The sequence below is a fragment of the Electrona antarctica genome, assembly GCF_951216825.1.
Source record: "Electrona antarctica genome assembly, contig: scaffold_527, whole genome shotgun sequence".
NCBI classification, from domain to species: Eukaryota; Metazoa; Chordata; class Actinopteri; order Myctophiformes; family Myctophidae; genus Electrona; species Electrona antarctica.
In genome coordinates, this window is record NW_027638382.1 from 57,501 (window position 1) to 70,000 (window position 12,500).

General features: G+C 45.2%; 1 protein-coding gene across 1 annotated transcript in view; it reads left to right on the plus strand.

The window, feature by feature from the left end:
• The window catches only part of LOC306918123 (dedicator of cytokinesis protein 3-like), a gene marked incomplete at both ends in the record, with an annotated part of 81,511 nt that overhangs the window by 56,752 nt on the left and 12,259 nt on the right, over positions 1-12,500 (plus strand). Inside the window, 3 exons of the mRNA XM_079531003.1 lie at positions 8,973-9,117; positions 10,051-10,132; positions 10,279-10,403. Coding sequence (XP_079387129.1) covers positions 8,973-9,117; positions 10,051-10,132; positions 10,279-10,403 — 352 coding nt within the window. The remainder of the gene's footprint in view (positions 1-8,972; positions 9,118-10,050; positions 10,133-10,278; positions 10,404-12,500) is intronic.

Here is a 12,500-nt window from a genome sequence, read left to right on the forward strand (position 1 = left end):
AAAAGATTCAAACTGTCTCTATTGGTTAGACCTACAACCAACCAGAGCAGCCCTCTACGTCACACACAAGCGCCTGCACTGCACTGTAAACACTTTATATACTCTATGTGTAAACAGCAGACTTGCACGAGTCCCTCCGATCCGAGTCCGAGTCGAGTAGCAAGTCATTTGGTCCAAGTCTCAAGCAAGTCTCAAGTTTTTCTGTTGTGGGCAAGTCAAGTCGAGTCACAAGGTTATGTCAAGTCGGGTCGAGTCACAAGGTTGTCGAGTCAAGTCGGGTCGAGTCACAAGGTTATGTCAAGTCAAGTCGGGTCGAGTCACAAGGTTATGTCAAGTCAAGTCGGGTCGAGTCACAAGATTGTCGAGTACTGTACTGTACTGTACTGTACTGTACTGTACTGTACTGTACTGTACTGTACTGTACTGTACTGTACTGTACTGTACTGTACTGTACTGTACTGTACTGTACAAGCTCTCCTCCCTGGCCTCTGTGTGTTAGGCTGCACAACAGTGACACTTGATGGTGTCCGAGTCAGCTTGTCTCAAGTCGAGTCGAGTCTGGAGTCATTGTCTTCCAAGTCAAGTCGAGTCTCAAGTTTTTACCCTTAAGTCCAAGTCGAGTTGCAAGTCGTCAAATCAATGACTCGACTCGAGTCGGACTCGAGTCGAGTCATCGAGTCGAGTCATCGAGTCGAGTCATCGAGTCTCGAGTCCAATGCTCTGGTAAACAGCATTGCCCGTGTCGCATTACAGAGAGAGACAGACATATTGTTGATGATACTTCAGAAAATGGGAAGAGAACGAAGAAGCATCTCTAGCAGCGTCGGCTACGTCAGAACCAACATCCAGCCGGCCCGTGGTTCGCTTCGGATCCAGCATCTGTCGCCCTGCAGTCACCTTCACTTCATCTGTCGCCCTGCAGTCACCTTCACTTCATCTGTCGCCCTGCAGTCACCTTCACTTCATCTGTCGCCCTGCAGTCACCTTCACTTCATCTGTCGCCCTGCAGTCACCTTCACTTCTTCTGTCGCCCTGCAGTCACCTTCACTTCATCTGTCGCCCTGCAGTCACCTTCACTTCATCTGTCGCCCTGCAGTCACCTTCACTTCATCTGTCGCCCTGCAGTCACCTTCACTTCATCTGTCGCCCTGCAGTCACCTTCACTTCATCTGTCGCCCTGCAGTCACCTTCACTGTCTGTCGCCCTGCAGTCACCTTCACTTCATCTGTCGCCCTGCAGTCAGCTTCACTGTCTGTCGCCCTGCAGTCACCTTCACTTCATCTGTCGCCCTGCAGTCACCTTCACTTCATCTGTCGCCCTGCAGTCACCTTCACTGTCTGTCGCCCTGCAGTCACCTTCACTTCATCTGTCGCCCTGCAGTCAGCTTCACTGTCTGTCGCCCTGCAGTCACCTTCACTTCATCTGTCGCCCTGCAGTCACCTTCACTGTCTGTCGCCCTGCAGTCACCTTCACTTCATCTGTCGCCCTGCAGTCACCTTCACTTCATCTGTCGCCCTGCAGTCACCTTCACTTCATCTGTCGCCCTGCAGTCACCTTCACTGTCTGTCGCCCTGCAGTCACCTTCACTGTCTGTCGCCCTGCAGTCACCTTCACTTCATCTGTCGCCCTGCAGTCACCTTCACTGTCTGTCGCCCTGCAGTCACCTTCACTGTCTGTCGCCCTGCAGTCACCTTCACTTCATCTGTCGCCCTGCAGTCACCTTCACTTCATCTGTCGCCCTGCAGTCACCTTCACTGTCTGTCGCCCTGCAGTCACCTTCACTTCATCTGTCGCCCTGCAGTCACCTTCACTTCAGAGAAAAGGTCCCCAGACCAAGTAACACCATCTAAAACATCTGTCGCCCTGCAGTCACCTTCACTTCAGAGAAAAGGTCCCCAGACCAAGTAACATCTGTCGCCCTGCAGTCACCTTCACTTCAGAGAAAAGGTCCCCAGACCAAGTAACACCATCTAAAACCTGTCGCCCTGCAGTCACCTTCACGTCAGCGAAAAGGTCCCCAGACCAAGACCATCTGTCGCCCTGCAGTCACCTTCACTTCAGCGAAAAGGTCCCCAGACCAAGTAACACCATCTAAAACCTGTCGCCCTGCAGTCACCTTCACTTCAGAGAAAAGGTCCCCAGACCAAGACCATCTGTCGCCCTGCAGTCACCTTCACTTCAGCGAAAAGGTCCCCAGACCAAGTAACACCATCTAAAACGCAGAGGAGGGAATGTTCGCTATGCTTGCTGACTATTATGGATTTTGGATAAGTGGATGAAGAACAACCTCAGAGTGGAGAAGAAGAACGGAAGAACCCCTATTTAAAAATACAGTGAGGATACTGTACAGGTCTTTATAGTTTCGGCATGCACCTTGTGTTATTATTTGACTGATTATTGTCGTGGTGTTATTATACACAGCAAACCCGATTAAAAGTGGGCACATGTAAACATTTGATCGGATTGATCTCGTCACATCACATGTAAACACTTGATCCAAACCCTTCAATCGGGTTTATTTGAATCAGATAGAAAGTAGGCTCTACATGTAAACATGCACATTTGAGTAATCACTAGCCCAGGGACTAAATGAATGAGTCTGCCAGAGTTCTTTATTATTATGTAAATATATTGTCTGGCCATGCTAGGCAACCTTTGCACAATCTAAACATGTGCACATGTGGAAAATGATAAGATTTTGTACCTTTTTTGTACTTAAAATAATAAAAACGTCTTGATTGCATCACCTGCATTTATTATTTTCAACATGCATAATCATGATAATGCCACACTGGATTTACCATTTGTATTTTCAGAAAGAAAAAAATGTGATCCTCCATTTACACAAATCTATAAGTTGCATGTGTACATTTGGTCATCATATTGACAAAAGAAAGTACCTGTGTTTCAACAAATCAATGTTTTTTAGTCACAAGCTCTCGTTAATATAAGACTTCAAAATCAACCCATTTAGACCTGAGGACGCATCGGTTGTCACCTCATAGCTTTAAACCATTATTTTAAACTAGCTGTTGAAAAATAGCAGATCTACAAGCTCAGTGCGCCACTGAATGCCATGCTACGAGCTTGTAGATTGCTATTTTTTTAAATTCATTAAAATGTGCAAATCTTAGAATATATTTCACAGTGAACATTTTAACTCAAATATTTACTTCTGGGGGGGGTCCCTGGAACAACATATTTTCAGATGGGGGTCAGTGGCCAATTACATAATTCTGGGGGTCCTTGACATGAAACAGTTTGAGAACCACTGATACTGAACTGTCATTTAGAAGACATTTTGGAGAACCAGCTCTAAATGGGTTAATGGAAATGCATGATCTACAAGCTCTCAACAGATAATTATACAACTTTTAGACTAGCCTACATGATTTATTTAACTTTTAGACTAGCCTACATGATTTATTTAACTTTTAGACTAGCCTACATGATTTATTTAACTTTTAGACTAGCCTACATGATTTATTTAACTTTTAGACTAGCCTACATGATTTATTTAACTTTTAGACTAGCCTACATGATTTATTTAACTTTTAGACTAGCCTACATGATTTATTTAACTTTTAGACTAGCCTACATGATTTATTTAACTTTTAGACTAGCCTACATGGTTTATTTAACTTTTAGACTAGCCTACATGATTTATTTAACTTTTAGACTAGCCTACATGATTTATTTAACTTTTAGACTAGCCTACATGGTTTATTTAACTTTTAGACTAGCCTACATGATTTATTTAACTTTTAGACTAGCCTACATGATTTATTTAACTTTTAGACTAGCCTACATGATTTATTTAACTTTTAGACTAGCCTACATGATTTATTTAACTTTTAGACTAGCCTACATGATTTATTTTCAAACATTCTGCAGAATAACATTTTAGCACAAAGCATGGCATTTATTGGCACTAGCGCTCAAAGAATACTGAAATATTGTGTCTTATGTATGGCAAGTCAAATATCTTAGGACTGTGTTGAAGAACAGCATCAATGTGTTCTAAATGTTTTGATGATTTGAACATGGTGGACCCTATTGGAAACAAGTGTAATGCTTAATTGGGTCGTCCACTCACAGTTAACAGCCTTTGTATTGAGTTTGTGCTTGAAATGTACTGTAATTCTGCAAACTGTTAATAAATTCTTCAATCAATCAATCAATCAATTCTGTGAGCCGTGCCAAAGCCAGTGCAGCCTGTCTTACAAGTGCACAGATGTGACATCATTGACCTGCAGTAAATAAGGATGGGAGACATGGAAAGACCCTTGTCCTTAACCTCCCTCACAACCCAATCCAAGCAGTCCAGTGTTTCGTCAGAGACATAAATCAATCCAAGTCTGATATGTGTATGGTTGGGGCTAACTGTCACAGTTGTATTGTACAGTATTGACGTTGTCCATGAGCAGCAATGTCTTCACCAATTTCCTGGAGTCAAGATCAGCTGATGCGGTCAGTGCCAGCACAGGTGTACCTGAAAAGACAAATAAAAGCACTAATGTAAGCTTGTATTGCAACAGGCAAATGTTTAATACAAAAATCCACATAGTAGTGTCATTCATTTCTGGCTGGCCATGACTATATTTTACATTTGACAGAAAACAGCTAGTTATTATAATAGCACTAACTGTTAAGAAAAGTATCATTTTACAACAGAACACACACACACACACACACACACACACACACACACACACACACACACACACACACACACACACACACACACACACACACACACACTGTTGTGGTGTATAATTCACATTTTCATAAGAATACTAGGGTTCAAGTGGTTGAGGATATATTAAATTGTGTGCATTTTATTTTTTACATATACTGACCTTCCTTGACAAGCCCTCTCAATTCTTTCAACCTCAAACCTCTCTCCGAAGGCTACTGCATCCGATTTTGAGGGCAGTCCCCTGAGAAAGATAACAGAACATTAAAGGATCTATTGTACATAGGCAGAATACTATGATAAGCTGCTTAGTGGTTAGTGGTATATACAATATACCAAGAAGTAATTGATACATGATACATTTGATGATGCTATATACCATATGACAAGACAAAAGCACACAAATTATTGATTTGATAATATGCTCTTGAATCTAATTTTTTTCTTCTCCTTGGTCTTTTTTGCCCTCCCTCCCTTACTTTTTCAAATTTGTATCACTATTCTACTGTTAATGTCTGAAGGAAGCCTAAGCCAAAATTCGTTTTACTCTTATAGTGTACCTGTACACAAGATGTGACAACAAGTACAACCTTGAATACAGAACATTAGCTAATATAAATTATTTACACTGCAGTAGAACTTTCTTTGCAGCTTTGTTTATACTTTATAGTAGTTAATGCTATCACTACTAGTACTATCCAATACTTGTACTCCACATTTGCAAATACTAAATTAATTCCAGCGTCTTGCTTTGTTTGTAATGTATTGGCATTGTTAACTTATGTTAGCCATGATAAGCTAGCCTGGTTTCAGATTCATCTGCCATTGTAGCCTTTTAGTTCAACACAATAGAGACGTTACTAGTTTAGCAAACAATATGTACCATTAGTATGCAAGGTGAACCTCGTCCACGACAATCCCCATGAAATGGTCCATCCGAAGACAACATGCCTCTCCACTGTTTCTTCATCAGCCATTGTTCCAGGCTACCAGATATATGTTTTGTGCGTGGCCACTGAGGATGTCGACGTCGTCGTGGACCCCGAGGCCGAGCTGAAAGGCGGTCAGTCCCATACTAGTAGCTTGAGCTTCCCTAATCTGGTTTGCCATTAGAGCGAGCAACGGAGAAACTACAACAAGTGACTGGAGTCCTAACTTCTTGCCGACGAGCAGAGCTATAGTTGGTAAATTAAACTTGTATCAAACCCATGTAGGTAGTACAGCAAAAACATCTTCATTTCCAACAAAAGCCTTAAGGACAACTTATTGTTCGTCTTTTAGTAAAGAAATATTTTCTAACTCGTTCTCTATACTATACTGCTGTCATGGCGGCGTCCATCTTTGTTGTGCTCTCTGGTCTCTTGCAAAGTACGTCAGAGGCTCAGAGCCCGCCTCATATTGCATACTGGACTCTGGTTGGCCGAAGCCTTTTCAGGCTCGGCAGGAATCTTTTCAGAGCTGAAAACCACCAGACCAAAACCTGCATATGCAATAGGGGCGGGTTTAGTGTGGCTGCGCCAGGCTAATTCTACAGTCCTTCTAAGCTACTGTAATGTTGTCTGTGTCGGGCAGGGCTCCTCCAGGGCTCCATCAGACACTCTGCTAACCTCTATAATGTCCTCCATAATGTCCTCTATGTGTCCTCTCCAGTCCTCTGAACCTCCATAATGTCCTCTGTCTGTCCTCTCCAGTCCTCTGAACCTCCAGGGTCTGGTTATAACCTCCAGAATGTCCTCTGTCTGTCCTCTCCAGTCCTCTGAACCTCCAGGGTCTGGTTATAACCTCCATAATGTCCTCTGTCGGTCCTCTCCAGTCCTCTGAACCTCCAGGGTCTGGTTATAACCTCCAGAATGTCCTCTGTCTGTCCTCTCCAGTCCTCTGAACCTCCAGGGTCTGGTTATAACCTCCAGAATGTCCTCTGTCTGTCCTCTCCAGTCCTCTGAACCTCCAGGGTCTGGTTATAACCTCCATAATGTCCTCTGTCTGTCCTCTCCAGTCCTCTGAACCGCCAGGGTCTGGTTATAACCTCCAGAATGTCCTCTGTCTGTCCTCTCCAGTCCTCTGAACCTCCAGGGTCTGGTTATAACCTCCAGAATGTCCTCTGTCTGTCCTCTCCAGTCCTCTGAACCTCCAGGGTCTGGTTATAACCTCCAGAATGTCCTCTGTCTGTCCTCTCCAGTCCTCTGAACCTCCAGGGTCTGGTTATAACCTCCATAATGTCCTCTGTCTGTCCTCTCTAGTCCTCTGAACCTCCAGGGTCTGGTTATAACCTCCATAATGTCCTCTGTCTGTCCTCTCCAGTCCTCTGAACCTCCAGGGTCTGGTTATAACCTCCATAATGTCCTCTGTCTGTCCTCTCTAGTCCTCTGAACCTCCAGGGTCTGGTTATAACGTCCATAATGTCCTCTGTCTGTCCTCTCCAGTCCTCTGAACCTCCAGGGTCTGGTTATAACCTCCATAATGTCCTCTGTCTGTCCTCTCTAGTCCTCTGAACCTCCAGGGTCTGGTTATAACCTCCATAATGTCCTCTGTCTGTCCTCTCTAGTCCTCTGAACCTCCAGGGTCTGGTTATAACCTCCATAATGTCCTCTGTCTGTCCTCTCCAGTCCTCTGAACCTCCAGGGTCTGGTTATAACCTCCATAATGTCCTCTGTCTGTCCTCTCCAGTCCTCTGAACGTCCAGGGTAGTGGTTCTAACATGTCCTCTATGTAATAAATAATAATAATAATAAAACTTTATTTGTATAGCACCTTTCATGACATGAAATGCAGCTCAAAGTGCTTTACAGAGCAATGGAGAGGAAAAAAAGAAAATAAAAGCAAGGCATAAACATTAAAAAACAAGAGCAGTAATGCAATACAGTGAGGACATGAATAACATTTTTTTTTTAAAACAAATCAATTAAAAGCAAGGGTGTAGAAGTGGGTCTTGAGCTGTGCTTTAAACATTTCTACAGAGGCTGCCTGTCGAAGGTACAGTGGGAGTTTGTTCCACGCCGTCGGCCCGTAGAAGCAAAAAGCTGCTTCCCCGCCATTTTTTTAGGCAAAGCGAGCAGGCCAGCAGTGGAAGACCTTAGGGGGCGGTTTGGGACTTTAGGCAGGCAGTCATGTAGGTAGGAAGGTGCGAGACAATTGAGAGCTTTATAAACAAGTAGAATAATTTTAAAATCAATCCTAAAAACAACCGGAAGCCAGTGCAATGAAGCCAAAACTGGAGTAATATGTTCTCTCATCTTAGTTCTAGTTAAAACTCTGGCTGCTGCATTTTGGACAAGTTGTAATCTGTCAGTTGTTTTCTTAGGCAGTCCAGAAAAAAGTGCATTGCAGTAATCAAGCCGAGAAAAAACAAAGGCGTGGATTAGCGTTTTTGCATCGTCCAATGACAAATAGGCTCTGATTCGTGCAATATTTCTAAGATGAAACAAGGCAATCTTGGTAACATGATTAATGTGTGAATTAAAATTCAATTCAGAATCAATAATGACCCCCAAGTTATTTACTGTACTGTTACTTTCTACAGTCAGGTTGCCAAGTCTGCTTATTATTGATTATTTCTGCTCACTAGAACCGATTATGAGAACTTCTGTCTTATCCTCATTTAGCTTGAGAAAGTTCTCACTCATCCAGCATTTGATGCTAGACAGACAGGTCAACAGCGGGTCTAAAGCACAGGGATCATCTGGAGCTACAGAAAGATATAGTTGGGTATCATCAGCATAGAAATGAAAATTGACTCCGTGATTGGTAATGAGTTATCCCAATGGCAGTATGTACAGGGAGAATAACAGAGGACCAAGAATCGAGCCCTGTGGAATACCAGAACCGATGTTGTGTTTGTCTGAGTCAAACTCAGCTAGATTGACAAAATAGCTTCTGTTTGATAGGTAGGAGGAAAACCAGGACAGTGTCTCTGTCTGTCCTCTCCAGTCCTCTGAACCTCCGGTCTGGTTCTAACCTCCATAATGTCCTCTATGTGTCCTCTCCAGTCCTCTGAACCTCCAGGGTCTGGTTCTAACAGAATGTCCTCTGTCTGTCCTCTCCAGTCCTCTGAACCTCCAGTGTCTGGTTCTAACCTCCATAATGTCCTCTATGTGTCCTCTCCAGTCCTCTGAACCTCCAGGGTCTGGTTCTAACAGAATGTCCTCTGTCTCCTCTCCAGTCCTCTGAACCTCCAGGGTCTGGTTCTAACCTCCATAATGTCCTCTATGTGTCTCTCCAGTCCTCTGAACCTCCAGGGTCTGGTTCTAACAGAATGTCCTCTGTCTGTCCTCTCCAGTCCTCTGAACCTCCAGGGCTCCATCAGACACTCGTCGTCGTCTCTGTCGTCTCACACCTCCAGCGAGGCAGGGGGCAGCACCAACCTGGTCATACTGACCGACGGCCTGCAGGGGGAGCACTCGGACGAAGCCATACACATGCAGGTAGAATGACAACACCACGCTGGCTTTGATTCTTTTATTGATGCTACAGCAGACTGACCAGACCCTGATACCAGTCTGTATTGATCCTACAGACTGACCAGACCCTGATACCAGTCTGTATTGATCCTACAGACTGACCAGACCCTGATACCAGTCTGTATTGATCCTACAGACTGACCAGACCCTGATACCAGTCTGTATTGATCCTACAGACTGACCAGACCCTGATACCAGTCTGTATTGATCCTACAGACTGACCAGACCCTGATACCAGTCTGTATTGATCCTACAGACTGACCAGACCCTGATACCAGTCTGTATTGATCCTACCTTGTGTTGTTGTTAATCTTCCGCCGTAGTCTGAAAAACCCACCTCTTCAGACTCCATCTTAGCCCGTAGCCCCTCCCCTATCCTCGACCACCTTACAGCCCGTAGCCCCTCCCCTAGCCTCGACCACCTTACAGCCCGCAGCCCCTCCCCTATCCTCGACCACCTTACAGCCCGTAGCCCCTCCCCTAGCCTCGACCACCTTACAGCCCGTAGCCCCTCCCCTAGCCTCGACCACCTTACAGCCCGTAGCCCCTCCCCTAGCCTCGACCACCTTACAGCCCGTAGCCCCTCCCCTAGCCTCGACCACCCTACAGCCCGCAGCCCCTCCCCTAGCCTCGACCACCTTACAGCCCGTAGCCCCTCCCCTAGCCTCGACCACCTTACAGCCCGTAGCCCCTCCCCTAGCCTCGACCACCTTACAGGCGTATGCAAAGGCTCACTCTATAGTGTAACTCATAGTTTCATTATATAGATATTCCACTGTTAGGTTCTTAGCTTATGATTCATGATGAATATTTCTATCTGTAAATCTCTCTGGATTAAGAGCTTCTGATAAATTAATACATTGTGAATTAATGAATTAATTAATGTTTTCTTTCCAGCCGAGTCCTTCCAGTTCCAGTCTGAGTTCGATCCGTTCCAGCTCTTCTCAGATCAACAACTCTGCTCCTTCCAGCGCCAGAGGTGAGGAACGCACACGCACGCAGGCACGCACGCACGCACGCACGCACGCACGCACGCACGCACGCACGCACGCAAATACACACCCTATCTGTTGTTCTCTCTCTGCTGTCAGACCCAACACAACCCGTCTGTTCTCTCTCCTCCAGGCTCTCCATCGTTACCCGACAAGGCCAAACACAACCGTGAGGTGATGATCCTGTTGCCTCAGTCTCACCGCGAGAGAACCACCAACGCCATGATGCCATATTACAGCATGGTGGAGAACGGACAGGTGAGAGAACCACCATGATGCCATATTACAGCATGGTGGAGAACGGACAGGTGAGAGAACCAACATGATGCCGTATTACAGCATGGTGGAGAACGGACAGGTGAGAGAACCAACATGATGCCGTATTACAGCATGGTGGAGAACGGACAGGTGAGAGAACCAACATGATGCCATATTACAGCATGGTGGAGAACGGACAGGTGATGAACCAACATGATGCCATATTACAGCATGGTGGAGAACGGACAGGTGAGAGAACCAACATGATGCCATATTACAGCATGGTGGAGAACGGACAGGTGATGAACCAACATGATGCCATATTACAGCATGGTGGAGAACGGACAGGTGAGAGAACCACCATGATGCCATATTACAGCATGGTGGAGAACGGACAGGTGAGAGAACCACCATGATGCCATATTACAGCATGGTGGAGAACGGACAGGTGAGAGAACCACCATGATGCCATATTACAGCATGGTGGAGAACGGACAGGTGAGAGAACCACCATGATGCCATATTACAGCATGGCGGAGAACGGACAGGTGAGAGAACCAACATGATGCCATATTACAGCATGGTGGAGAACGGACAGGTGAGAGAACCAACATGATGCCGTATTACAGCATGGTGGAGAACGGACAGGTGAGAGAACCACCATGATGCCATATTACAGCATGGTGGAGAACGGACAGGTGAGAGAACCACCATGATGCCGTATTACAGCATGGTGGAGAACGGACAGGTGAGAGAACCACCATGATGCCATATTACAGCATGGTGGAGAACGGACAGGTGATGAACCAACATGATGCCATATTACAGCATGGTGGAGAACGGACAGGTGAGAGAACCACCATGATGCCATATTACAGCATGGTGGAGAACGGACAGGTGAGAGAACCAACATGATGCCATATTACAGCATGGTGGAGAACGGACAGGTGAGAGAACCAACATGATGCCATATTACAGCATGGTGGAGAACGGACAGGTGAGAGAACCACCATGATACCATATTACAGCATGGTGGAGAACGGACAGGTGATGAACCACCATGATGCCGTATTACAGCATGGTGGAGAACGGACAGGTGATGCATCTTCAACCGCTTATCCGTAGTCGGGTTGCGGGGGCAACAGCATTCAGTATTTTAGCCGTGACGTGAGCGCCCCCTCCAAAGATACTTCCGGGTCCTACTTTTGTGTCGCTTTTGTGTCCCCATAGAGTTATACTGTGACGCTCCGTCGGACTAAATCTGAGATGAAAACAACCACGAAAGTCTAATTTTACCACTTTCCTCGCAACAACAAAGCTGCTGCTCTCCCAAATCTGGCTGTGGCAGGCTGTCTGCCCCACACGGAATACTATCGTTTTATTTCATTGTGTCAACTAAATCCTCATTAATGCAAACTAGATCCAACATACTCAACCCTGCACACATTCTAAATATGCCCCCGAAATATTGTACTGAGCAAATGGACTGTTACCACCTTCAATAATAATGATAATAATAGTCTTTATTGTCTCCACCATATCTCCAATATATTTTTTGTCATGGACACTTGTACAAAACATTAATAATTCTACTCGAGTTGGAAGCATTAAGACCTATTTTAACCCTCAATGGCTTTCTTTCTGAAAAATGTGTATTGTATTGTAAAAAGATTCACGCGTTTAGATATTCTATTTACAATGAGATGCGGACGGGAGCTGGTGCAACTTGGACCAGGACGTAACGTAGGACTACAAAATGACGTCGGACTTAAGTACAGAATAGACATATCATAGTAGACGCCCCTCTCGGCTGTGGAGCGTATTGTGCTCAAGGGAGGGCAAAACATTCCCCAGATTCCTTGCGAAGCCCCGTGGAAGCATGAGCGTGCGTCACAGAGCGCAAGTCCCGGAAATGATGCCTGAGAAGAATGTCTTGGATGAACAGCTTATTGTTCTTACAGGCTCTGAAGAATGTCTTGGATGAACAGCTTATTGTTCTTACAGGTTCTGAACTGAGAAGAATGTCTTGGATGAACAGCTTATTGTTCTTACAGGTTCTGAACTGAGAAGAATGTCTTGGATGAACAGCTTATTGTT